We start from the raw sequence: 23,567 nt of genomic DNA on the forward strand, positions 1-23,567 counted from the left end.
GGATCGAATGACGTGTACGCTTCGTTAACGTGCGCGCATTCGCTCCACGTGATGATTGATCTAAAAGCGCTCGTGGTTGTTTTAAAAAATGCTAAAATACGAGACAACTACGTTGCGCAGTGCGTGCCTTCGCACTTCCTCACTCATCCAAAGCCTTTTCAATGGCAGAGCGAAGTTTAGCTTCAGCTGCACCCACCACTTCAGCAATCTGTCCCCAAAAAAAAGAACCCATAATGACGTCGTCACCAGTTAATTTCAAACAATATACCGGTTTCTTGTCCTTAAAAATTTTGAACGTTGGCATAGCTTTAATGCCGAATTCTTGCGCAAGGTCCTGTGTGAGAGAGGTCATGGGTAAACTTTGCTCTGGTTGCCTAGGAAACGGTACCTCGGCCTCGTCAACGTCGATCTTGGCACCACGGATGCGACCGGAAAAAACGTCCTTTACCAACGCCTAAAAATAACATTATTATTCGATAAAAGAGGATTCGCTTCCTCGCCGTTTTTGGGACGTTTTTACCTCGAATTTGGGACCGATCACCTTGCACGGTCCGCACCAGACGGCGTAGCAATCGATGACGACAACTTGGGGGCCGGGTTCGTTGAGAAACTCCTCCAAATCGGACTGCAGAAAACGTATTCGAATGCGTTTTAGTCGACGTGCCGCTCTCGCCTTCGTTTTGAGTTCTCTGATAGCCATTTTCCCGTCGAGGATGTGAGAAAGTGGAAGGAAGAAATTGTTCGCAAGAACCCTGCGGCGTCAATCCGGGATTCTGTTTAGGTCACGCCTTTTAATCATGTCCGTTCTTTTCGACCTGTGGACGTCGTCGGCGGCCAATTTTGCGCGCTTGCCACTCTTTCCCGTCTTTCAAGCCATTCACTACATCGCCACTCTCGCGGCGACTCGAGAAAGTCGCGGTAGATAAGACCTTTCTTCGATCACGTGATCGCGCGTTTCCAATTCCGTAACAGGCGCCGTCGAATTCGCGACATCGCATCCGCTTGCCTCGTTCGTTTCGACAGCAATAGCGTGTTCGGGCGGCACGCTCGCGCTAAATATCCTACTCGGACTTCCACTCGCCGCCCCTTTCGCAGAACCGGCGCCAATCGTCCTCATGGCGATTCTATGGTGGCCACGCCCTAAAAAATACGCACCCACGCAATCTTACGTATCGTAAACAGGTGGCTCATCTTTCATTGCCCCGGCGACTACTTCTACAAATTCATTGCTTCGCTTCCGGTTCAGATTTTTCTAATTATTGGCAAGGAATTTCGTAGAGCCCGTATGATAGCCATTGGCATGGCAGCGGCAAAGGTTCTCTATCCAAATCAGTGGATAATTCTCGTCATTGGAGGCACGTTGAAATCGACGGGAAGCAAGTGGGCAAAAACAGTCGAACGGCTCATTCGGAATGCACCCGACTCATCTGAACACGAACTACTGGGCCTATCATTGTAAAGAAAAAATAACATATTATTTATTTATTTATTAATTATTACCTATATGTACTTAGTGTTTCAAAGGCTTCGTTTGCCTGTAGCGTTCTCTATGTGTTGAACGAGCTTAAAATTGGACTCCTACCTTTGGATCAGCTCATGCTTGCGTGCGGATTCGTTCTTTCGACTGTTCGTCTATCAACGTTGCTACTGGAGACTGGGGACCCCTTTGTTTATGTGGAAAAGGTGCTGGCTCGTTTGCTACTAAGACAAAAGAGTGTAGCGGTGAAGAAATCCAAATCGGAATAGATTGTTCGCTTGTTCTTCTTTTGAGATGGGGGTGGGGTTTTAGACGTAGTTCTGTATCTTTTCTCTCAATTCGTCTTCGTTTCCTCCAACCACCACATCTATCTATAATAAATAAAATAATGGATTAATTAAGAAAGCGCCTTTTTTAAAGTTAAGACGTGCGAGACCTACGTTTTCTCCGTTTTTGAAAAATTTGAACGTGGGCAAACCGGAAACTTCATACTCGTCAACTGCTTCCTTCATTAAATATTTATTTATTTATTTATTTATATGTTTAGCGATGTTTTACCTCAACTTCGTCAGCATTCACTTTGTACGCGTCAATTTTTCCTTCGAATTCTTTCTGCACCATAGCCTGTCGTTCCGTAAGAATAATTAAATGTTTACGGTGCTGCTGCAGTCTCTTTTACCTCAAATACAGGAGCAATGCGCTTGCAAGGTCCACACCAGTCGGCATAGAAATCGACGATCACTAATTTCGAACCGGATTGCTGGACGATTGCATTCAGATCCTCCTAAGAAAACCAACGATCGAACAAATAGTAAGACAACAAAGTTTTTCTACGCACCATAGACTCGATTTGCTTTATAATGCCGCTCATTTTGCACAAAACTCGCAACCGTGCGACGACGAGTGACGCCCTGAAGGTGTACGAAATGACGCGCGTGCAATGACGTAAACGCCGTCAACGTCACTACACGCGCGTTAGTGACTTGTGATCGAGAGGAATTTCCGCAGAATGACGGATTTCTCCTCCCGTCTCGCTTCGTTTGTTACCGGATGGCCGCGCGCGAGTCCCGTTGCGCCATTCCAGCTAGCGCGTGCCGGATTCGTCTACGTCGGCTCAGAGGATCGCGTCCAATGCATTCGCTGCGGACTTATCGTCTATCGCTGGGAAAAGGGCGACGATCCGCTCAAAGAACATCGTCGCCTGAGCTCCCTTTGCCCGTTTCTTACCAATACGCGACTAAGAATGCACGACGAAAGCGAAAGAATTCAATCTTTCGCCAACTGGCCGCCTTGGGCCAAGGCGAAACCGAAAGAACTCGCCGCTGCAGGATTTTTCTACGACGGCGACGGGGTTATCGATGCCGTACAGTGTTTCTCGTGCGGCGGCGTGGCGCGCTGCTGGGAGGACGGCGATTCGGCGCTCGAACAGCATCAAAAACTGTTTCCGGGATGCGAGTTTGTACGGGAACTCTGTGCGGATGTTCTGGATTATTCAGATGAAAATATTCGATTGGAATCGTTTGTGAATTCCTCGTGGCCTCCGACGTGTCCCGTCTCGCCTCAGATGCTCGCACAGGCGGGATTTTACTATATGGGAATGGAAGATAACGTCAAATGTTTTGAATGTGGGATTTTTCTAAAACAATGGGTCGCCGGCGATTCGGCGTTTGGCGAGCACAAAAGACATCAATTTAATTGCCCCATCGTCCAAGGAATATCAACGCAAAACAAGCCGATAAACCTTCCCATTACGAATCCCAGGCTAAGAACAGTAGCAAGTCGACTTGCCACGTTTTCATCCTACAAGGGGCCCCTTTCGACTGCACTAATATTCGCGGAATCCGGGTATTATCTCAATGGGTCAGACATTGTGTGTCCGTTTTGTGGCACCTCGTGGCAGGAGAGTGCTACACCAGGGGAGTATCATTCTCTAATCAGTCCAACATGCCCGTATGTAAAAACCTATGCTCCCATTTCATTACCATCTATTGACTTACCTGAAAAGACTTGCTTTCGAACGTCCAGTGCACCCGAGGCTATAGTATCGACATCCGGTTCGTCGTCGCCCGTGGCAACGAAAGATGAACTTCAGAAGCAGTTGAATCGATTGAAAGAGTCAAAGAACTGTCGGATTTGCATGGACGCGGAAGTGGAGGTTCTCTTTGTTCCGTGTGGACACGTGATCTGTTGTGCGAATTGTGCGAGCATGGTCAAAGCGTGTCCCGTATGTCGCGTGGGAATAACGAACATGGTGCGCGCGTATTTGCCATGACGATAAGTAAGAATTTCTAAAAGTTTGCTTCTTTGAGTGTAGCAGGGTTGGGTTGTTTTTTTTTCCCTTTTTGATTTTTTGTGGAGAATTTTTTAAAAGTCTGCTTCCAGTGTAAAGATCTGCTCTTTCTTGTCGGACATGACGCCAGATTTTTGATATTCTCCGACGCGTTTTTCGAAAAAATTCGTTTTTCCTTCCAGAGAAATGTTCTCCATGAAGTCAAACGGATTCACAGCAAAATAAACCTAAATAAATGGATAGATAGACAGATGGTTATATTTAGAAGAGTCTCTCCTTACTTTTGGCTGCTCCAGAGCAACTAGAAGACGATCAGCGACAAATTCAATGTAATCTTTCATCAGATCACCGTTCATTCCAATCAAAGCAACAGGCAAAGCATCAGACAAAAACTAAAGAACAATTCTATATAATTGTTTCTTAATTGTTTTTTTAATCTAATCTCACCTCTTGTTCTATTGCCACGGCATCCGTGACAATCTTTCTCACTTTTTCCCCACTTGGCTTGTGTTTGATTTTCGAAAACATGAGACAGGCAAATTCGCAATGGAGGCCCTCGTCGCGACTTATTAGCTCGTTCGAGAACGTCAATCCCGGCATGAGACCGCGCTTTTTGAGCCAAAATATCGAAGCAAAAGAACCGGAAAAGAATATTCCTTCCACAGCGGCAAATGCTACAACGCGTTCCGCAAACGTAGCAGACTTGGAGCCAATCCATTGGAGAGCCCAATCTGCCTTCTTTTTCACACAAGGAACTGAGAGAGAAAAATCAATAAACGGATTAATTAATTAAAAATTCTTATTATTTGTTTACGTGTTTCTATGGCATTGAAAAGACGATCCTTCTCGACAGAATCCTTCACGTAAGTTTCAATTAAAAGACTGTACATTTCAGAATGAATATTCTAAATAATAACAAATAAATAATAGTTATAATTTATCTATTGATTTTACTTCAATGGCAATTTGAAATCCGTAAAAACATCTCGCTTCAGTCACTTGAACCTCTTTGCTAAATCGTTCCACCTAATGTAAATAATAAATTTTTTATTAATTAATTATTTTTTTCTTTCTGATCTTACGAGATTTTCGTTGACAATTCCGTCGCTGGCGGCGAAGAAGGCGAGCACGTGCGATATAAAATGACGTTCCCCGCTTTTCAAATTTTCCCAATCCGTCAGATCTTTCGACAGATCCACTTCCTCCGCGGTCCAAAACGACGCTGAAGGAAACCGATGAGTTGCATTTCTCGAGCGAATAAATCGATTACCTTCGGCTTTTTTGTAAAATTCCCAAATGTCTGGGTATTGGATGGGAAAGACAACGAATCGACGCGGGTTTTCTTGGAGGAGGGGTTCGTCCTTTTCTAGTTCGGCAAGTTCGGGCGATAGTTCGTCGGCTGGATCGACGTTTTCGCTTATAAACTGAAGGGAATTCGAGTGTTAGCGCGCGTTTGCACGTGAAACGGCGTTTGCGATGCATTAAGTCGCGGCGAAACACGATGTAACGAAAGGAGATGCTTAAGAAGCCCGGTGGCTTTTGTTGAATAAGCAAAAGAACTAAGTTTCGACGACGTATGAATGAATTTTAACGCACGCTAACACAATTTGGCGCGGGCGCAATTTCGACGTTTCTTGTCTAAATTCGACTTTAGACTTATCCACTAAGGCTCCCTTGCAATAGTATACAGCTTATCGACTGAATATCTTAGCGAAGCTTTTTGTTTGCGTCTCCCAAAGCGAGTTTTCGATCCCTCGCGAGATTGATTCGACGCGAGGAGCTCGCTTGCAACGATCGGGCGCTCCCGTCGATCGAGAGTGCATTACCACGCTGCCGAAGGGCTTACCTTTGTTTCCTGAACGCGTTCCTTGAGCTTGAACTCGCTTTTCTGCTTTCCACGACGGTTCGCGGCGTTTTCCGATTGCTGAATTACGGTGAGCATAGCAAACGAGGCGATTGAAGCGAACGAGTGGACGAGCGAGTGATTTCGGTCAGCTGCGAGACGACGAAGTGGCGAAGTGGCGAAGAAGACGTCGCGCCGCTCGTTTCGTACTAGGCGCCACTTCTGCGCCGACCAATCAGAGTTCGCGAATCGGTGAATCAAATTACGCATCTTCCAATGACGCGCCTTCAATGAATTAAGGGGTCATCACAGCGCACGCTAAATGTATGTGTAATATATGTACCGCCAAAGTACAGCTGTAATATACAGTGAATGTAAATAAATTAGCTGTATTGTTCCTCACGAGTTTCGATTACCATTTTTCTAAATTTCTGCGCTGAAGTTGGCCGACAGATCTCTTTGGGACTAGCAGGAGGAGCAGACATCCGTCTCACAGGCATATTGGCAGATGCTCCGCGCACATACTCTTGTTCTAACATTCGACTGCACTCTCGTAATTCTATCATGAGACACGCTAGTTTTAATCATCTAAATCGATAAGGATCTTTTTTTGCCTTTGAGAGAGGGAGGAGGTTGCATTGATGATTTGACGTCATCTCTATAGGTAATCTCCTCTTCAAGGCTAGTCTGTAAAAAGTGGATGTCACTTTTTAACTGGGCACATTCCTCCTCCAAAGCTGATCTAATTAATGATTAGCGTATTTCAACCTTCTACCCAATAAAATAATTACCTAATATGATCAGTGACAACGTCAATATCAGCTACATTCAACTGATGCTGTACAACCTCAATTTGATCACTCAAATTTGATGCACGACTACAGGCATAGATATTTTAATTAGTCTCTGTGATACGCAGTTGATGTGACCTGTACCTAGATGTATCACTGCTAGGTGTAGCAATTCTACAGCAAGATCCGTCTCCTATTAATTAAAAAAAGGATTTATCCAATATTTTTGGATTAATTGCTGCTCTATGTACCTTTGGTCGCTTCTAATGCGTAATCGATTACTCTAGTATTACAGTTAGCTAGCAATCTTTTGTCATCCCTAATAGATGGATACTGGTACGTATTAAATTAAATAATGATTGAATCTTAGCAAACCTTCCTTCGTCTTTAGCCTTTTGTCGTAAGTTTGTTACAAAAAATTGCACTTCCTGTTTTAGTCTATCCCGTATGGCTGGCGGTTCGGGAAGAACAGATGCGAGACTCACTGAAGTACAAATTAACCTAGTGGGCGTGGTCCCGTCCGTAGTTACAAACAAACCGGCGTTTGCCGCTTTTTCGAGATCATCGGTCTCTTTTCGATACTCAGTCCATATTGATTGTAAGGAATTTACCTATGTCAGTGCCATCGCGTGCAAATTGGCGTCTTTTTCGAGCGAGTCTCGTTTACCTCCGCTCGAAGATCGATCGTTTCGTCGACTAGCGACTCTCCAAGACGTTCTTTAATCTCTTCGACTTCCGAAGCGTCGACGTGGTCCAGTATGAGAGACCACAGCGACGGAACGGGCTGAAAAGCGTCGGCCATTGTCGAACAACTAGCGCGCGGTAAAAACGCAACCTCTGACATCACGAAACTAATTAAAAATCGTTAATCGAGCCTTTGGAGGGAAAATAGCATTACCCATGTCCGGCTTTGGCGTTAATCTCTAATGACAACGGCAGTGGTATAAAGCGTTTGCTAATGAAATAGAATCAGTGTCATGGTCACGTCACGCAAAAAGAAAAACAATTCATTCTAACGCAAACGTGCACAAAAACTAGTACAACAGAACTAAACCGCTTCATAAAGATCCTCCTCGTCTGCCCCTAAAAACAGACACATCCAATGCTAATTATTAAAATTGAATTTTTGATTCTTTACCCCCTGCAGCCATGACGTCATCATACGTTTCTTCGTTACCACGAGGCGGCAAAGCCGGCGTGCCGCTCGCGTTGTTGGGCGGCGGCGGCGATTGCGGCGACGGGAGACGCGGAGCGGGCGTCGCAGGCGGCGGAAGATTGAATTTCTTTGTCGTGGTAGACGAGCGAGGTTTCGTCGACGATTGAATGTCTTCGTAGAGATCCTCATCGGCTCCATAGCCGTCACTGAAAAACAAAACACGAAAAAATGCGAAAGATGGGAACAAAGACGCTGCAACTTCTCACTCGTCCTAAAGAAAACAAGTCAATTTTTTCGAAAGATTGAATTTTTTTAAGAGTTTACCTCTTCGTCGTCGTCGTTTTTCGACAAATTCGATTTGTCGACGTATCCAACTAAGTGTGCGTTTATTCTTCTATCTAATTTGCGATAGATTGCTTACGCGTTCCGTCGAGTTTCATGCAGAGCCACGCATTGGCCGGAAAATCCTTTTTCGTCGGCGCTTCGTCGGCTTTTGTAAAGATGACGTCCACCTCTTCGCCGACGTCAAAAAGAAGGAAATTCTTCTTCGCTTTGACGCATTTTTGAACGGTTTTCGCCGTGAATTTCGTCGGTTCGTTGCCTTGAAGCTATCGCCCCCCTCAAATCGCGATTTTTCTTTCGTTTAAATTTCGAGAATTTACCTTGAAAATTTTCCGCGTTTTATCTATGTTCTTCTTCCTCTCTCGTTCCTCCTTCTCCTTTCGTCGACGATCCTCCTCCTCTTTCTTCTTTCGCAACTTTTCCTCGCGTTCTCGTTGTTTCTCCAATTTTCGCTTTTCCTTGCGCGATATTTCCTTTTCGCTTCCCGCGCTCGGCGAAATCGCGCGATCGTCCAAATTGTCGTCCGTATCCAATAGATCGTCCGATTGGCTCATATCAAAAGAATCCACACTCTTAGCATCTTTAGCTCTAGAGAGAAAAAAGATAGATAAAGGACATGAAGTGTTTTTTTTTATTATCTACTTACGCTTTGGAATCAGTAGTGACGTCATCGTAGAAGTCCTCTTCTATCGCATTATCAGCCTTCTCATTGGCAGCCACGTCATCATAGAAATCCTCACTAAATTAATTATTAATTAAACTAGTTTGCTAATACAGTAAGTGGACCTAGAAACCTAAGGCTTGGGTAAAAGACTTCGTTTTTTCTCAATACATAGAGCTTGAAGCTCTTCTAAAGGTTCATTAGGAATGCCTCTGTTAATTAAGATTAGAACCTGGGGCTCTATATTTTTCACTAATAGAGATTGGAGCTCTAATTTTAATTAGGAATACCTCTGTTAAAAGATTAGAATCTGAGGCTCTATTTTTTCAAAGGGGTGAAGAGGCGGGGTACTAAATTTCAATTAGGAATGGCTCTGTTTGGATTAGCGAGGGTCTACTATATAAATATATTTGATTTTATTTTTATTACGTTGATGCGGTGACCGTGACTCCTGCCACGTTCACGCTTGGAATTTTTCCTTTTGAATGCACTCCTTCGTCTCCCGCTACGTCGTCATAGATGCCCTCTTCAGTGTAGCCGGCTTCTTCGAGCGTCGTCTTCTTCTTCTTATCCAAATCATCAAAATCTAAACACACATTTTGATTAATAAGTCCAATGCTATTATCATATTTCTTTTCTAACCGTCCAGCAATTCCGTGACGTCATTCACCAGTTCACTCTCAGATCTCGGTCTGAGAAGACGAGATCCGTCGAAAGCCGGCAAAGACTTTGGCTTGCTGTGATAGGGTTTGGGTGGCGGTCTCGACAGATCGACATCCGGGAGTGGCTTTCGTCGATAGCGCGGAACATCCGTCGACTCCTGGGACGTCGGTTGGGCTTTCGTCTGAGACGGCGGCGGCTTGGAAACGCGCGGCGGAGGCGGCGAAATCACTTCCGGTTTGAATCCTGGCTTGGGAAGAGAGCGAACGTCGGGGAGAGACGGAGGAGGAGGCTGCGTTCTAGGAGGAAGACTTTCCCTTGAAGGTAGAGGCGGTTCGGTTGGAGACGAAACCGCTCCTGGCTTGGGAAATGATCGCGGGTTCATTATTGGCGGTGGAGAGGGTTCCCGTTCCGGCGGAGGGGGAGGAGATGAGGGCTCCGGCGGAGGAGGAGGAGGAGGCGGAGACCTGGGCTCTGGTGGAGGCGGTCTCGATGCACTAGGCTTTGGTGGAAGAACGCTTGGAGGTGGCTTATCCATTGCAATGGGAGGCGGCGGCGATGGAAATCGATCCTCGCGCTCCGGAATGGGAGGCGGGGCCGACCTGACTGGACTCTTTATTGCCGGTTTAGGATGTGGCGGAGGCGTGGAGTCTTTCTTTTCCGCTGGCTTGGGTTTCGGTTTGGGACGCACGGAAGGCGCCGGCGAGTCGCCCTCGGACGTCGGTTTCCTTTCAGCTGGTTTCGGTTTTGGCGCCGGCGGAGGGCGTTTTTCCGTCCCGGATGTCGCGTCCACTGTCCCGGCGGTCTTTTTCAATTGGACGCCGAACGGATTCGGTTTCGTCTCGGTGACGTCATCGCCGACGCTTCCGCGCGAACCTCCGCCGACCGGTTTGAGCGACATTTTCTTGAATTCGGGCGTGGTTGCGCGCTTGTCGCGCGACGGCACGCCGACGCGATCGAGCGACGCCGTCTTTTTCATCCACGGAGGCGTCGACGCCGTCGAATCGGTCGCGTCGACGGAAGGCGGTCGCTGTCCTTCGCCGCTACTCACCTTTTTCAACTGATTTCGTCGCTTCGCGATTTCGGAGAGATCGATTCCCGGTCCGCTTGCATTTTTTGACGATATCGACGGCGATCGTTGTCCTGCGTTGCGCGACGGCGGCTTCTGCTGTTGCGCACGCGCGGGCGGTAGAGCAGGGGGTCGATCCGATGGCGGCGGCGGCGGCGGGGGCGGGGCGGGAGGAGGCGGGGCCCCCACGCTGCCACAATCCTCGTAGAGCTCCTCCTCGATTGGACCCGCGGTGTCAACGTAGAGTTCTTCTTCCTCTTCTTTCGGTGGCGGCGGCGGGGGATTGTCGGGAAGTTCTTCGTAGAGATCTTCGTCCTGATCGAGATAAGAGAGCTTATCGATCGCTATTCGTTCGAATGGGATCTTCTTATACCATCGCTTCGTTCTTTCCGGGAACGCTCTTCTAATCGTAAGGCGCTTCAGAGGTTTCGGTAGCCTCCTTATCGAAGGGTCAAAGTCTTTTCCCTTCCTCGAAACCACGGATAATCCGGGGATTCGGGATGCTTCCGGCTTCGTCGGGATTGAGAGAAGAAAATATTTACCTATCTATGATAGCAAAACTATCTACGAATGTTGCATGCACGAAGTGTACAATCCCCATAGCCTAAAATTTCGGCCTCAGATACCATCAGGCTGTTTCGAGGCTCAGGTAAGCGGGTTCTTCCTCATCATTTTTGATGCCTTCTTCCTCGAGGCTCATGTAGGCAGATTCTTCCTGATCTTTTTCTGGACCTTTTGTGTCGTCGTACACTGGATTGTTGGACTCTTCTTGCTCTTCTTGAACGGTACTGCCGTAAAGACGTGATACGGTCATACTGATGCCTGTGTCCACACTGCTTTTCAAGCGAGTGTCAGGCGGTCTTCTCTTGATATAGATACGTATACAAACAATGAGCAGGATGACGAGGCCCACTGCAAGTCCGCTAAAGAAACAAGCCACGGCTATTCCGAGTCCAATGCGACCTAAAACCCATTGAAAAAATACCCGTAGAAGAATGGTCTAAGAGTACCTGCATTATCCAACGGTAGAGAAGTTCCTGTCACTGACTCTGAATGAAGGACGAGTGCTTGTTATTTGTACATATTCTGCTTAATTAAAATACCTGAAACATCCACTGGTGAAGATGTTGCCATCTCTCCGTGCACAGTACTCGTTGTTGCCATCTCTCCATGCACAGTACTCGTTGTTGCCATCTCTCCATGCACAGTACTCGTTGTTGCCATCTCTCCATGCACACTACTCGTTGTTGCCATCTCTCCATGCACAGTACTCGTTGTTGCCATCTCTCCGTGCACAGTACTCGTTGTTGCCATCTCTCCGTGCACAGTACTCGTTGTTGCCACTCCGTGCACAGTACTCGTTGTTGCCATCTCTCCGTGCACAGTCCTCGTTGTTGCCATCTCTCCGTGCACAGTCCCCGTTGTTGCCATCTCTCCGTGCACAGTCCTTGTTGTTGCCATCTCTTCGTGCACAATCTGAGAATCTAATGCACCATCTGTGACAGAACTCGTTGACGGAGCGAAAGTAGCCTTTGATCGTACTAATAGATACATAAGATAAATACTTTAAACATCACATACTGTAGCTTGCCTAATACAATGGCTTGAGCAGAGGCATTGCGTCCTATTCCATTGCTTGCGGTACACTTGAACGTCCCACCGCCATCTGATCCATTTTTATTTGTCACGTCAATGATTCTCGTTGCTATGCCGTACGCTTTTGTAGTCGTTCTTGCCGTGAAGGAACTTCCAGTTGGAGATGTCCACGTGATTGACGGAACAGGATGTCCGCTTCCAGAACAAATCAAAGTTGTATTTTGACCGCGATTCACCGTCTTATTCGTCGGTAACGTTGTAATTATGGGAGACGCTAAAAACAAAATTAGAAATTCAAAACAATTCCATTACGTAATTTACCGAATACTGAAATTTCTTTTGTAGCATTAGAAGATCTTCCATTGTACGCAATACACCTGTATTTGCCTCCTCGACTTCCTTGCACACTGATTGTGCTAGTAACAGTTATTCCAGTCTGAGTGTGAGTAGATGGAATAACAATCTCTTCGTCTGGCCCAGTCCATTTGATACTCGGAGTAGGACATCCACTTGCATTACACGTCAACACGGCCACGTCAGAAGCGTTTATTGAAACATTGCTGCTTATTCCAGACACAACAGGATCGGTGCCTACAAGCAATATAATAAATAGTCAAAAAAATTGTCGATTACCTGCGCAATCAAAGATCTGAACTTCGCACAATGACAACGTTGACGTCGTCTTATTCGACGCTACAATGTAGACGTATTTTCCAACTGGTTTACTGACGCATGTCACTTGAATAGGGTATACGTTTCCTGACGATGGATAGACCCACGGTGATCCACACATCACATTGTCTCTGCCTGAATTAGTCGTCTTGTTTCCTACGTAGACACTAAATCCCTCCATTTCTATCAATGCCCTATTCTCTGGCAATGGCGTAATTACAACCCATGTGATTGCTTTTGCTTCCTTTGACTGTAAACGCCACCATGTTCCAGGCTGCTGAGCGGAACGATAGCAAGCATTTCCTACTGTTTGAAAACTGTTATCGATAGCTTTTGACGCTAAAGTTGACGTATTGAATTCGCTCAGGGCAGCTGCTGATGACGAACTGTAAATATCAAGAACACTGCCTACAACGGCAATAAGAAGAAATAACCAGCGCTGAATATGATAATTAATTAATTAATAAAAACCCACCTTGCTGTAATTGTACTTCGCACACTTCGAATTTTGTAGAAGACGATGCTGTAACTTGAACAATGGTAACGTCTCTCACAAACGACGATAGTATGAGCGTTTTTGCATTGACGACTGTAGTAGCTTTATCATAGGAGAAGATCTTCCGATTGTCAGTCCCATTATTGGACAGATGACTTCCAGCGTAGAAATCATATACCGCACCAGGATATAAATTCATATACAGAAGAACAGTTCGACCAAAGATGGGCCATGGAAAACGAACACTTAGAGACTGAAGAGTTGACGAACACGTTGCAGTATTATTATCAATTGCAAGACTCGATGGCGCACTGAAATTCTCTCCTGGTCGAACGATAGAATACTCCCCTTCAAACGTTCCAAAAGACCCGGCGGCAATGGCTACAGAAATAAAAAGTATACCCCCAATTAGTACGATCTTGAAGTCTTGCCTGCTCCATGGATAAAGACTTCGCATAGAGCCAAATACGACGCTTTGAATGACTTGACAATTACGTGTACATATCGTCCCTTCGTACCGGACGTGCAATGAAAGCTTTGTCGCACTTTGGAACCGTGAACTGAACTGACTGCGCCTCCACACAGGGTGTGTCCATTAGCAACAGAGTCGCTAACGTGATCTACGTAGACTCTAAAGCCGAGCATATCTTCCTTCTTTACGTCTGGCTGATGATTGGGATCGTTGTCTCGAAAGTCAATGTAGACAATTCGTATTGTTTTTGTTCTACCCAAATCCAATTTCCACCACGGATTGTGTTCTTTCTTCGAAACGAAGCAATTGGACCACGAATAACTGTCGACTCTGTCCACGGCCCACTGGGGAACGAACTCGATTCCCTCATCCTCCAGGACACTCGATGAAGTCACCGTTGCACTCGAATAGACGTCAATCAGAAAATCTGCCCACGAAAAGGGCTCGAGGGAGAGACTTCCAGAATTATTTTATTTTTACCTGATACAAGAGCCCTGGTGGGTGAGAATAGCAGAAAAAGAGCAAACAATGGAGGATGTCTCATTTCTGTGACGACAAGCACGTTCGACTGCACTCGTGTGAAAATGGTGCGATTCCGGTTTACACATAGGTGTATTTCCGGGTGCGTGCGCATGGATATGAAAAAGAGACACGCGAGCTTTCAAAAGCCATTGAGTCGGGAATTTCGCTTCAGAACATGCAGCGAAGAGAAGAAGCGTTCGAGTTTATCGATCAAAATGCTCCTAGAAAGGCGAAAACACCGTATAGGGATTGTCAGAGGTTAGACGAGGTCAGAGCGATGGTCAGAGGGCATCGCTGAGGCTAATATTAGCTCGTACACAGTTCCGCGAACGCGCCATGAGACCTTTCTCCAGTAAAATCTGAACGCGAACTGGCGGAACATTGGAGATAGCCCGGATCGCTTAGAGAGCGCGGTGCGGATGATATGACGATTCACTATTTAGACGTCCATATAATAGTACGGAGAAATTATTCTAGATCAACATCAAACTAGATTAAATCAATATGAAGCGCACATTACAACAAATGATGATAATGATAGGTACAGTAACCTTTGTCTCAGAGCACTGTGTCAAGACTCTGGTAGGCGGATTCTTCCTCTTCTTTTTTCACGCCCTTTTCTGATCCAAATCCGGTCATTTCTTCGTACACCGTCTCTCCTTTCGTTATGTCTTTCGTTTCGCCGCGTCCCATGGTGTCGTAAAGAGGCGATGACGTCATTTTAATGCCAGCATCCACACTGCTTTGCAAGCTTTTCTCAAGCTTTCTCTTCATCCAAATATAGACAATGAGCGCGACAATGAGGCCTCCTGCGAGTCCGCCGCAAGTACAACCCACAGCCACTCCAACGTAGTTGCAGCCTGAAGACAAATCGCGTGTCGATGTCGTTGACGTCGACAAACCTGCATACAACGAATCATACGTCGTTGATGTTGCCGTCACGATATCTATTCGATTAATTAGACGCATGATAAATTTATCTCATAAAGACGCTGTATACCGTTTGGTGGAGTTTTTGCCACGACTACAGCGCTCCTATTTCCCCTTCCTGCCGTCGTACTGGCTGCCACGGAAAACGTCCATTTGGTGTTGGGATTCAAATGTTGTGCTGTGTATTCCGTGCGTGGTGGATTGACGACTTCACTCACTTCATCTTTTTCTATACACAAATTTCTCTCTTTGTAGAAAACCTAAAGACAACAGCTCCAAAATCACCGAACATGGCCAACTACATTTTACGGTGTATTGAGAAATAATTCCCCTAGGAGTTTCTGGTTGTTCCCATCGAAGAGAAACGCTTGTTGGACTGCTGCTCGCAACTGTAAGATTTAGTGGAGCACTTGGTACTAAACAAGAAATAAAGTAAGATTCAAAGGAGCACTTGGCTCTGGGAGAAGAAGAGTACAAGAACGCACTTCCTTCGCCTGTTCTTGCCTCCACAAGAGTGCTGGGTGGACCGTTCTTGATAGTATAAGCCTGAACCTAAACGCACAAAGGCGGTATCATAGCATTCCTTTCACAGAGAAATCTATTCGCAAACCTGAATCGTGTAGAAAGTGTACGAATCCAAATTCTCAAGAGTTTCGCTTGTTTTGCTTCCGTTGACTTCCTTCGTCAAAATCGTGCCGCCAGCATCTTTCTTCCCATAGAATATGAAATAGTTTCTGATAATTCCATTCGCTTCCACTGGCTCGTCCCACACAACTCGCAACATTGAAGAGCTATCAACAACTATTTCTCCTCGCACGTTTCGAGGCGCACTAGGAGCTAGTCAAAAAAGTTCAATGTGACGTCAATCAACGGTTCATGCTTACCATCTTCCTCGGTAGTAACTGACACAACATTACTCTGTGGACTTACTAGATCTCTACTATTCAACGTATTGACTGCCACCACGTAAAGATCATAGCGAGTAAATTTTTCCAATCCTGATATCGTTCCCGACGTTGATATCCCACTAAACTGCTTCTGTTTGGGGGCTCGTTTAGATCTTCCCGATCCTTTATTTTCATAAAAGACTCGGTAATTTTGAATGACTCCGCGTGGCTCTGAAGGCGAATCCCACGTGACAGATACAGACGCTGAACTCTGAACAGTGACAACAAAGTTGAGAGGTGACGTTGGCACTAAAGAACGCATAATTCATTTTAATTAACAAGGCAATTCAAGAGACGGGTACAAACCTCCTGTTGCTGTTTTAATAATCTTTGGCGCCGTTGTACCCTCTGCGGGGCCCTCAACATTAGACGCGACAATTCGAATTGCATAGTCGGTAAACGCTTTTAGACCAGAAAGAGTTACTGCCTTTGTGCCTTTATCAACAACACGGTAAACTTTGTAATTGATATCAGGAGAGCTGTCAAGTTTGTAGCTGATTGTGTAGTTGAGTATAGGACTGTTTCCATCGTATGGTGTTGTCCAAGCAAATGTAATACTTGAGTCTGTTTTTCCTGATACCGTTACTTGAGCCGGATCGATTCTTGATGGTGGCCCTAAAGAAGAACTTCGTCGTATTCAATAATCTAATTAGGAAAACAAATTTCACCTGGTACAGCAAGAACCGAATAGCTTGAATTAACATGACCAGCAACATTAGAAGCGCGACAGAAATATTTTCCGGAATCCGATGTCGTGGCGTTTGAAACAACCCAAGTCGCTTTTCCATTTGTCACAGTAATCTGGTGATCAGCATCCGCTGAAACAACGGTCGTCGTTGCAGATGAATCTAATGACGTTTTGTAGAAGTCGACAGTAGGAAGGGGATTTCCCATTGCGGTGCAAGTCAATGTGAATGATGCTCCAGTACGAACGGTTCGAATGAGGCCGTCCAAGTCAACAGAAAACGACGGAAGATCTAAAGTAGATTCTTACTTAGCAAGCGTTAATTAAAGTTCTATAATCTACCGTACAGTAAACATCAATGTGAGCTGCAATTGATATCACTTGATTGGCACCGTCAGTGCGGCATCGATAATATCCAGAGTTTGATCTGTCTATTGCTGAAAACGTTAGATTGCTAGAAATAGAACGTTCCGTTTTCTGAGATCGAAAACCAAGAGAAACAGTTGTATAGGACTTGTCATCATTTGATTGTTCCCATATAATATTATGTGGAGGATATCCAACGACTTTACACGACAGCTGTGCTGAATTTCCTTCAATGGGATTTCCACCTTGGGGATTCAAATTAAAAAAATTGCCAACTAATCAGAAAAGATTAAAATATTAATGAACACAATATACTACTTTTCTCACTAGTAATGATAGCTGGGTTAGACAATCCAAAACATGAATAATTTCCTCCGTCATTTTCATTAACAGCATTGATTGTATACGTACTGGCGACATCTGTGGGCTTATTAGGTACACCAACCGGAGAACTTGACGATCGAATGATGCCGTCTTTGCTCCACTGAATAGGAGAAGAAACCGCCGGATAGGATGATATCACGCACGTAAGCGAAAACGCTCCTCCATAAGCTACTTCTTGACTCTGTGGATCTGTAGTCACTCTAGGGTTGACTACAGACAGAAAACGGTTTATCTATCTCTTTCACAAAAAATAGCAACATACAATTCAATGTGACGTCAATTGATCCGCCATTTCCAATGCTGTTCGTGGAATTGCACATATACACTCCTCCATCCTTTAGCGCTTCCACCGTCATCCGGGTGAGAGTACTGGTACGATTGACACTTCCTGCCGCTGAGTCAGAAACGCCTTTAGTCACAGGCTGTCCTCGAAATGTCCAAGTGATCGTTGGCAAAGGATAGCCTATAGCAAGACAAGTCAGCACTTCGGATTGTCCCCATGTTCCGGTTCGAGCAAATGATTTTGTGACAATCATAGGTTTTACTAAAGACAAAATCTTTGTTTCTCTTCAACAAACACTGCAAGCAAATACCTGTCACATCCACTGAAGACGTTCGTATAATGCTGCCTGGCGCTGTATTTGTTACAGTGCATTCATATGAGCCAGCTTGATCAATATCACTTCCCATCAGCGTGATTGAGCTCGTTTTCTCTCGCTTAGAGTAATCTGTACTGTCTTTGCCTGCTATCTGATTTACTTGACTTCCAAGTGTCTTTTTCCATGTAATAGACGGTATAGGATATCCCGTGCCACTGCAAATCAGTGTCTTTGTTTTTCCTGCTTCTAATAATGTTGCTTGTGGTGGAACAGATATCACACAAGTGACTAGAAAAAAACAGTTAGAAAAAGACTCATTTGTCATTTGATCTAGCTCACTTCCTAGCTGAGCATAAGATACAATGCTGAAAGAGCCCATCTTTGCTACGCAAGTGTAGTTACCTCCCTCTTCAACTGTTATTGATTGAATAGGATCACTAACAGTCCACGAATTTCCTGAATTTGGGGTCGTTTGAGTAAGAGATGCCTCCACTTTTCCATCCAGTATCAATTCTCCACTAGTTGGGCGAGGATTGGCTGTAAATGTACAGAAAAATGGACGGTTTGACGAGCTACCAGGATGAAAGGATCGAGAAAAAAACGAAGTGATGCTACCAAGAACTAAAGTACAAAGTTACAATGTACTCAATATAACCCCACAAGGATTTTACTTCCGACAGTCGCATCGGATGAAGATACGGCCTCTTGATGATCGGCAGTAGGCCCAGCCTTACAGTAGTAATTCGCTGAACCGTCACTCAGCTGAACGCTCGTCAAAGTCAGTGAACTGGTGATCACTCCATTAGCAGTAGACGTAGAAACGCCGTTGCTTATATTTGTGCTGTCTTTGTACCATTCAATGAGTGAAGCTCCTGTTGCTTCACAAGAGAGACTCAGCGTATCTCCCACCTTTCCATATACATTATGAGGACTTGATGTAATCTTTGCATCCACTGAAAAGCAAATAAATATGTAAAATAAAGTAGTCAACATCATCTTACCCGTGACAGTAAGAGTGAACATTGACGTGTCTGATCCTGCCGAGTTAGACGCTTCACAAGTATAAACGTTCCCATTTTGACTCAAAGCTACCGCTCCTAAAGTCAAATTCCTTCCAGTACTATATGAAAAACCACCAACACCGTATTCATCAGTGGTTAGAGAATCGAGAACTATTCTTCCTCCAAGCTTCCAATTTACGGAAGGCTTGGGATATCCTTCAGCTTCACACACAATGGGGTCAACAGTACTACCATTAACAACAGACCTCGTTGACGGATCTAATTTGGTGACTTTCGGGAGTACTGATTAAGAAAATTATCTAACTTTCCAACTCTCCTTTCAAAAGAATAGCAACTTACAATTCAATGTGACGTCAATTGATCCACCATTTCCAGCGCTGTTCGTGGAATTGCACGTATACACTCCTCCATCCTTTAGCGCCTTCACCGCCGTCCGGGTGAGAGTACTGGTACGATTGACACTTCCTGCCGTTGAGACAGAAACGTCTTTAGTCACAGGTTGTCCTCGAAATGTCCAAGTGATCGTTGGCAAAGGATAACCTGTAACAGTACAAGTCAGCATTTCAGATTGTCCCCATGTTCCGGTTTGAGAAAACGATTTTGTGACAATCATAGGTTTTACTAAAGACAAAATCTTTGTTTCTCTTCAACAAACACTGCAAGCAAATACCTGTCACATCCACTGAAGACGTTCGTATAATGCTGCCTGGCGCTGTATTTGTTACAGTGCATTCATATGAGCCCGCTTGATCAATATCACTTCCCATCAGCGTGATTGAGCTCGTTTTCTCTCGCTTAGAGTAATCTGTACTGTCTTTGCCTGCTATCTGATTTACTTGACTTCCAAGTGTCTTTTTCCATGTAATAGACGGTATAGGATATCCCGTGCCACTGCAAGTCAGTGTCTTCGTTTTTCCTGCTTCTAATAATGTTGGTTGTGGTGGAACAGATATCACACAAGTGACTAGAAAAAAACAGTTAGAAAAATACTCATTTGTCATTTGATCTAACTCACTTCCTAGCTGAGCATAAGATACGATACTGAAAGAGTCCATCTTTGCAACGCAAGTGTAGTTACCTCCCTCTTCAACTGTTATTGATTGAATAGGATCGCTAACAGTCCACGAATTTCCTGAATTTGGGATCGTTTGAGTTAAAGATGCCTCTACTTTTCCATCCAGTATCAATTCTCCACTAGTTGGGCGAGGATTGGCTGTAAATGTACACGCAAATGGACGGCTTGACGAGCTACCAGGATGAAAGGATCGAGACGAAAAGGAAGTGATGCTACCAAGAACTAACGGACAAAATTACGAAGTATTCTATATGACCTCACAAGTCTTACTTCCAACAATCGCTTTGGATGAAGATACAGCATCTTGATGACCGGCAGTAGGCCCAGCTTTACAGTAGTAATTCGCTGAAGCGTCACTCAGCTGAACGTTCATCAGAGTCAGTGAACTGGTGGTCACTCCATTAGCAGTAGACGTAGAAACCCCGTTACTTATTTTTGTGCTGTCTTTGTACCATTCAATGACCTTAGCTGAAGATCCTGTTGCTTCACAAGAGAGACTCAGCGTATCTCCCACCTTTCCATACTTATTCTGGGGATCTGATGTAAACGTAGCATCCACTGAAAAAAAATAAACGTGTAAAAATAAAGAAGTCAACATAATCTTACCAGTGACAGTGAGAATGAACGTCGACGTGCTTGATCCTGCCGAGTTTGACGCTTCACAAGTATAAACGTTCCCATTTTGACTGAAAGATACCGCTCCTAGCGTCAAATTTCTTCCGCTACGATATGATAAGCCTCCTACGCTGTATTCATTAGTGGTTAGAGAACTGGAAACAGTGCTTCCTTTAAGCTTCCAGTTCACGGAAGGCTTAGGATATCCTTCAGTTTCACACACAACTGGGTCAACAGTACTACCATCAACAACAGACCTCGTTGACGGAACTACTTTGGTGACTTTTGGACGTACTAATAAAACAATGCAAAATAGACACACTGTAAACAACACATCATTACAGACTTACCTGATATAATAGCTTGAGCAGAGGCATCATTTCCTATTCCATTGCTTGCCGTGCACTTGAACGTTCCACCGCCATCTGCCCCTTTTTGATTTGTCACGTCAATGATTCTCGTTGCTATGCCAGATGCTACTGTAGGATTTTTTGCGGTAAATGAACTTCCTGTTGGAGATGTCCACGTGATTGTTGAGACTGGATATCCATTTCCGGAACAAGTCAACGTTGTGTCTTGCCCATGATTCACGGTTTTGTCAATTGGTGACGTAGTAATCATTGGAAAAACTAAAACGCAATTGGTAATCTTATTAAGATTAGCAACACTTACAATTCAATGTCACGTCAATTGATCCGCCATTTCCAATGCTGTTCGTGGAATTGCACGTGTACACTCCTCCATCCTTTAGCGCCTCCACCGTCATCCGGGTGAGAGTACTGGTACGATTGACACTTCCTGCCGCTGAGTCAGAAACGCCTTTAGTCACAGGCTGTCCTCGAAATGTCCAAGTGATTGTTGGCAAAGGATAGCCTATAGCAAGACAAGTCAGAATTTCGGATTGTCCCCATGTTCCGGTTCGAGCAAACGATTTTGTGACAATCATAGGTTTTACTAAAGACAAAATCTTTGTTTCTCTTCAACAAACACTGCAAGCAAATACCTGTCACATCCACTGAAGACGTTCGTATAATGCTGCCTGGCGCTGTATTTGTTACAGTGCATTCATATGAGCCAGCTTGATCAATATCACTTCCCATCAGCGTGATTGAGCTCGTTTTCTCTCGCTTAGAGTAATCTGTACTGTCTTTGCCTGCTATCTGATTTACTTGACTTCCAAGTGTCTTTTTCCATGTAATAGACGGTATAGGATATCCCGTGCCACTGCAAGTCAGTGTCTTCGTTTTTCCTGCTTCTAATAATGTTGCTTGTGGTGGAACAGATATCACACAAGTGACTAGAAAAAGCAGTTAGAAAAATACTCATTTGCCATTTGATCTAACTCACTTCCTAGCTGAGCATAAGATACAATGCTGAAAGAGCCCATCTTTGCTACGCAAGTGTAGTTACCTCCCTCTTCAACTGTTATTGATTGAATAGGATCGCTAACAGTCCACGAATTTCCTGAATTTGGGATCGTTTGAGTAAGAGATGCCTCCACTTTTCCATCCAGTATCAATTCTCCACTAGTTGGGCGAGGATTGGCTGTAAATGTACACGCAAATGGACGGTTTGACGAGCTACCAGGATGAAAGGATCGAGACGAAAACGAAGTGATGCTACCAAGAACTAACGGACAAAATTACGAAGTATTCTACTGTATATGACCCCACAAGTCTCTTACTTCCGACAATCGCTTTGGATGAAGATACAGCATCTTGATGGCCAGCAGTAGGCCCAGCCTTACAGTAGTAATTCGCTGAACCGTCACTTAGCTGAACGTTCATCAGAGTCAGTGAACTGGTGGTCACTCCATTAGCAGTAGACGTAGAAACCCCGTTACTTATTTTTGTGCTGTCTTTGTACCATTCAATGACCTTAGCTGAAGCTCCTGTTGCTTCACAAGAGAGACTCAGCGTATCTCCCACCTTTCCATACACATTCTGGGGATTTGATGTAAACGTAGCATTAGCTGAACACCAAGTAATGTTAGTGAGAAGTTCTAATAGAAACCCTAGAGGTTCCTACTTGAGACAACAGCCCTGCCCAGTGCGAAGAGCAGGAAAATCTTCCACATTAACGCAGTTGACGCTCACCTCTGTTCCAAACCAAACAATGGGTGTCACGTGACGGAAAAGCAAAGTGGACAAAGCAAATGCAACAGTGTGTAAAAGAGGCTGGCGGACGTTCCATCATCGTGCAGAAATGTGGGATTGCAAACCCGCAGACTCCTAGGCTCGAGCATCTATTGTTGGCAGCGCGGAACGCGCGCTAGCACAACACAGGCTGGACCCTCGCAGACTCCTTGATTAGTTATACAATTCGTTTCCTCGTCATTCAGGAAGTCGCTGAGACGCGTGAGCATCTTGTCAGTTCTCACGACCTGGTATAAAGCGATTAAATTGCTTCAAGAGTCAAATTTCGCTTCAGAAGACGTTCTTGTCAAAAAAACCCCGAAAATATGGTACAAAAAGCGCATTTATGCAAATAAAAAATATATCGAGAAGCTCGAGAACACCTCGTACGAGTCATAGTTGCCTAGCTCAGTGGCGTAGCCAGGATTAAGCGGAGGTAGGTGCTGAAGTTCGCGCGCGGAGCGCGCGAAAATTTTTGGACCACGCCCCTTTTCTATTTGGCTATTTAAGGCCTCTAACCAAAAACAGTGCGTAGGCCCAAAGTAACACAACAGAGATAGTAACTTCGGATTGTGTACAAAGCTTTCTGGAACGAGTACATATGTAGGCATATTACATAGCATAACTGGCACATAACATTTGAGCTTAATTATTAACGCTCATCGAAGGAACGCAGTAAATGAGCACGTTGGGTTTGTCTTCGCTCGCAGCACGCAAACCCAACTGCGAGCTGAAAACGTGTCACTTGATCATGCACCCGAG

At 44.9% G+C, this 23,567-nt stretch overlaps 9 protein-coding genes across 12 annotated transcripts; 2 read left to right on the forward strand and 7 right to left on the reverse strand.

The window, feature by feature from the left end:
* Positions 1-24: 24 nt before the first annotated feature.
* LOC136190590 (uncharacterized) lies at positions 25-1,723 on the reverse strand. 4 transcript variants are annotated; one of them, XM_065978805.1, is made up of 8 exons: positions 1,511-1,648; positions 930-1,447; positions 816-880; positions 674-752; positions 521-625; positions 389-454; positions 269-334; positions 25-208 (listed from the first exon to the last, which is right to left on the reverse strand). In XM_065978805.1, the coding sequence occupies exons 4-8, from the start codon at positions 698-700 to the stop codon at positions 140-142; spliced, it is 333 nt and encodes a 110-aa protein (XP_065834877.1). In that variant the 5' UTR covers positions 701-752; positions 816-880; positions 930-1,447; positions 1,511-1,648; the 3' UTR covers positions 25-139. The 4 variants fall into 4 exon arrangements, with proteins under 4 accessions (XP_065834877.1, XP_065834876.1, XP_065834875.1 ...); XM_065978804.1 differs by having other exon boundaries at positions 674-880; XM_065978803.1 differs by having other exon boundaries at positions 674-1,447; positions 1,583-1,723.
* On the forward strand, positions 767-1,866 carry LOC136190589 (trimeric intracellular cation channel type A-like). The gene is made up of 4 exons (XM_065978801.1): positions 767-918; positions 973-1,129; positions 1,183-1,455; positions 1,515-1,866. Exons 1-4 carry the CDS (start codon positions 798-800, stop codon positions 1,744-1,746), a joined length of 783 nt encoding a protein of 260 aa, XP_065834873.1. The 5' UTR covers positions 767-797; the 3' UTR covers positions 1,747-1,866.
* Positions 1,656-2,427, reverse strand: LOC136190592 (thioredoxin 1-like). Its single transcript, XM_065978806.1, has 5 exons — positions 2,316-2,427; positions 2,157-2,261; positions 2,036-2,101; positions 1,918-1,983; positions 1,656-1,848 (listed from the first exon to the last, which is right to left on the reverse strand). Exons 1-5 carry the CDS (start codon positions 2,346-2,348, stop codon positions 1,786-1,788), a joined length of 333 nt encoding a protein of 110 aa, XP_065834878.1. The 5' UTR covers positions 2,349-2,427; the 3' UTR covers positions 1,656-1,785.
* Positions 2,428-2,476: 49 nt separating this feature from the next.
* On the forward strand, positions 2,477-3,932 carry LOC136190587 (baculoviral IAP repeat-containing protein 7-B-like). The gene has a single exon (XM_065978799.1). It carries the CDS (start codon positions 2,487-2,489, stop codon positions 3,747-3,749), a length of 1,263 nt encoding a protein of 420 aa, XP_065834871.1. The 5' UTR covers positions 2,477-2,486; the 3' UTR covers positions 3,750-3,932.
* On the reverse strand, positions 3,797-5,777 carry LOC136190588 (ribonucleoside-diphosphate reductase subunit M2-like). Its single transcript, XM_065978800.1, has 8 exons — positions 5,614-5,777; positions 5,038-5,191; positions 4,850-4,989; positions 4,722-4,793; positions 4,582-4,672; positions 4,215-4,522; positions 4,049-4,159; positions 3,797-3,994 (listed from the first exon to the last, which is right to left on the reverse strand). The coding sequence occupies exons 1-8, from the start codon at positions 5,707-5,709 to the stop codon at positions 3,842-3,844; spliced, it is 1,125 nt and encodes a 374-aa protein (XP_065834872.1). The 5' UTR covers positions 5,710-5,777; the 3' UTR covers positions 3,797-3,841.
* Positions 5,778-5,928: 151 nt separating this feature from the next.
* Positions 5,929-7,224, reverse strand: LOC136189759 (coiled-coil domain-containing protein 24-like). Its single transcript, XM_065977756.1, has 8 exons — positions 7,069-7,224; positions 6,940-7,012; positions 6,777-6,885; positions 6,653-6,720; positions 6,546-6,594; positions 6,402-6,488; positions 6,225-6,352; positions 5,929-6,169 (listed from the first exon to the last, which is right to left on the reverse strand). The coding sequence occupies exons 1-8, from the start codon at positions 7,201-7,203 to the stop codon at positions 5,994-5,996; spliced, it is 825 nt and encodes a 274-aa protein (XP_065833828.1). The 5' UTR covers positions 7,204-7,224; the 3' UTR covers positions 5,929-5,993.
* A 116-nt stretch (positions 7,225-7,340) lies between these two features.
* Positions 7,341-10,788, reverse strand: LOC136189758 (WAS/WASL-interacting protein family member 3-like). Its single transcript, XM_065977755.1, has 9 exons — positions 10,663-10,788; positions 9,203-10,604; positions 8,990-9,146; positions 8,546-8,638; positions 8,220-8,487; positions 7,979-8,165; positions 7,882-7,931; positions 7,540-7,828; positions 7,341-7,484 (listed from the first exon to the last, which is right to left on the reverse strand). The coding sequence occupies exons 1-8, from the start codon at positions 10,663-10,665 to the stop codon at positions 7,820-7,822; spliced, it is 2,169 nt and encodes a 722-aa protein (XP_065833827.1). The 5' UTR covers positions 10,666-10,788; the 3' UTR covers positions 7,341-7,484; positions 7,540-7,819.
* Positions 10,789-10,810: 22 nt separating this feature from the next.
* On the reverse strand, positions 10,811-14,146 carry LOC136189757 (uncharacterized). The gene is made up of 9 exons (XM_065977754.1): positions 14,006-14,146; positions 13,485-13,952; positions 13,033-13,434; positions 12,519-12,965; positions 12,207-12,476; positions 11,881-12,159; positions 11,393-11,830; positions 11,300-11,338; positions 10,811-11,252 (listed from the first exon to the last, which is right to left on the reverse strand). The coding sequence occupies exons 1-9, from the start codon at positions 14,067-14,069 to the stop codon at positions 10,918-10,920; spliced, it is 2,742 nt and encodes a 913-aa protein (XP_065833826.1). The 5' UTR covers positions 14,070-14,146; the 3' UTR covers positions 10,811-10,917.
* A 346-nt stretch (positions 14,147-14,492) lies between these two features.
* LOC136190427 (hemicentin-1-like) lies at positions 14,493-22,838 on the reverse strand. Its single transcript, XM_065978574.1, has 26 exons — positions 22,699-22,838; positions 22,355-22,642; positions 22,018-22,299; positions 21,674-21,967; positions 21,343-21,624; positions 21,021-21,299; positions 20,662-20,964; positions 20,326-20,613; positions 19,996-20,277; positions 19,651-19,944; positions 19,320-19,601; positions 18,960-19,262; positions 18,630-18,911; positions 18,298-18,579; positions 17,953-18,246; positions 17,622-17,903; positions 17,303-17,569; positions 16,957-17,250; positions 16,593-16,901; positions 16,231-16,539; positions 15,862-16,173; positions 15,588-15,814; positions 15,463-15,529; positions 15,287-15,393; positions 15,048-15,237; positions 14,493-14,994 (listed from the first exon to the last, which is right to left on the reverse strand). Exons 1-26 carry the CDS (start codon positions 22,745-22,747, stop codon positions 14,606-14,608), a joined length of 6,837 nt encoding a protein of 2,278 aa, XP_065834646.1. The 5' UTR covers positions 22,748-22,838; the 3' UTR covers positions 14,493-14,605.
* Between the last annotated feature and the right edge of the window lie 729 nt (positions 22,839-23,567).

The sequence above is a fragment of the Oscarella lobularis genome, chromosome 8, assembly GCF_947507565.1.
Source record: "Oscarella lobularis chromosome 8, ooOscLobu1.1, whole genome shotgun sequence".
NCBI classification, from domain to species: Eukaryota; Metazoa; Porifera; class Homoscleromorpha; order Homosclerophorida; family Oscarellidae; genus Oscarella; species Oscarella lobularis.

What these genes read in the sequence shown, in the direction of transcription:
- LOC136190590 (XM_065978803.1), bottom strand. Translation starts at nt 700, where the DNA reads ATGGCTATCAGAGAACTCAAAACGAAG. An exon ending in TCAGAGAACTCAAAACGAAG is followed by an intron (nt 626 to 673) that starts GCGAGAGCGGCA and finishes CGTTTTCTGCAG; the next exon opens with TCCGATTTGGAGGAGTTTCT. An exon ending in TGATCGGTCCCAAATTCGAG is followed by an intron (nt 455 to 520) that starts GTAAAAACGTCC and finishes TGTTATTTTTAG; the next exon opens with GCGTTGGTAAAGGACGTTTT.
- LOC136190589 (XM_065978801.1), top strand. Translation starts at nt 798, where the DNA reads ATGTCCGTTCTTTTCGACCTGTGGACGTCGTCGGCGGCCAATTTTGCG. An exon ending in GGCGACTCGAGAAAGTCGCG is followed by an intron (nt 919 to 972) that starts GTAGATAAGACC and finishes ATTCCGTAACAG; the next exon opens with GCGCCGTCGAATTCGCGACA. An exon ending in GAACTACTGGGCCTATCATT is followed by an intron (nt 1,456 to 1,514) that starts GTAAAGAAAAAA and finishes ATATGTACTTAG; the next exon opens with TGTTTCAAAGGCTTCGTTTG.
- LOC136190592 (XM_065978806.1), bottom strand. Translation starts at nt 2,348, where the DNA reads ATGAGCGGCATTATAAAGCAAATCGAGTCTATG. An exon ending in TAAAGCAAATCGAGTCTATG is followed by an intron (nt 2,262 to 2,315) that starts GTGCGTAGAAAA and finishes TGGTTTTCTTAG; the next exon opens with GAGGATCTGAATGCAATCGT. An exon ending in TGAATGCTGACGAAGTTGAG is followed by an intron (nt 1,984 to 2,035) that starts GTAAAACATCGC and finishes TATTTAATGAAG; the next exon opens with GAAGCAGTTGACGAGTATGA.
- LOC136190587 (XM_065978799.1), top strand. Translation starts at nt 2,487, where the DNA reads ATGACGGATTTCTCCTCCCGTCTCGCTTCGTTTGTTACCGGATGGCCG.
- LOC136190588 (XM_065978800.1), bottom strand. Translation starts at nt 5,709, where the DNA reads ATGCTCACCGTAATTCAGCAATCGGAAAACGCCGCGAACCGTCGTGGA. An exon ending in AACGCGTTCAGGAAACAAAG is followed by an intron (nt 5,192 to 5,613) that starts GTAAGCCCTTCG and finishes AATTCCCTTCAG; the next exon opens with TTTATAAGCGAAAACGTCGA. An exon ending in TTGCTCTGGAGCAGCCAAAA is followed by an intron (nt 3,995 to 4,048) that starts GTAAGGAGAGAC and finishes CCATTTATTTAG; the next exon opens with GTTTATTTTGCTGTGAATCC.
- LOC136189759 (XM_065977756.1), bottom strand. Translation starts at nt 7,203, where the DNA reads ATGGCCGACGCTTTTCAGCCCGTTCCGTCGCTGTGGTCTCTCATACTG. An exon ending in CGATCGATCTTCGAGCGGAG is followed by an intron (nt 7,013 to 7,068) that starts GTAAACGAGACT and finishes GCACTGACATAG; the next exon opens with GTAAATTCCTTACAATCAAT. An exon ending in GTTGTCACTGATCATATTAG is followed by an intron (nt 6,353 to 6,401) that starts GTAATTATTTTA and finishes ATCATTAATTAG; the next exon opens with ATCAGCTTTGGAGGAGGAAT.
- LOC136189758 (XM_065977755.1), bottom strand. An exon ending in GTCACTACTGATTCCAAAGC is followed by an intron (nt 8,488 to 8,545) that starts GTAAGTAGATAA and finishes TTTTCTCTCTAG; the next exon opens with AGCTAAAGATGCTAAGAGTG. An exon ending in AAACGCGGAAAATTTTCAAG is followed by an intron (nt 8,166 to 8,219) that starts GTAAATTCTCGA and finishes GGGGGGCGATAG; the next exon opens with CTTCAAGGCAACGAACCGAC.
- LOC136189757 (XM_065977754.1), bottom strand. Translation starts at nt 14,069, where the DNA reads ATGAGACATCCTCCATTGTTTGCTCTTTTTCTGCTATTCTCACCCACC. An exon ending in AGTCTTTATCCATGGAGCAG is followed by an intron (nt 13,435 to 13,484) that starts GCAAGACTTCAA and finishes TTATTTCTGTAG; the next exon opens with CCATTGCCGCCGGGTCTTTT. An exon ending in AAAAGAAATTTCAGTATTCG is followed by an intron (nt 12,160 to 12,206) that starts GTAAATTACGTA and finishes TTTTGTTTTTAG; the next exon opens with CGTCTCCCATAATTACAACG.
- LOC136190427 (XM_065978574.1), bottom strand. Translation starts at nt 22,747, where the DNA reads ATGTGGAAGATTTTCCTGCTCTTCGCACTGGGCAGGGCTGTTGTCTCA. An exon ending in GTTCATTCTCACTGTCACTG is followed by an intron (nt 20,614 to 20,661) that starts GTAAGATTATGT and finishes ATTTTTTTTCAG; the next exon opens with TGGATGCTACGTTTACATCA. An exon ending in ACACTTTCTACACGATTCAG is followed by an intron (nt 15,530 to 15,587) that starts GTTTGCGAATAG and finishes TTGTGCGTTTAG; the next exon opens with GTTCAGGCTTATACTATCAA.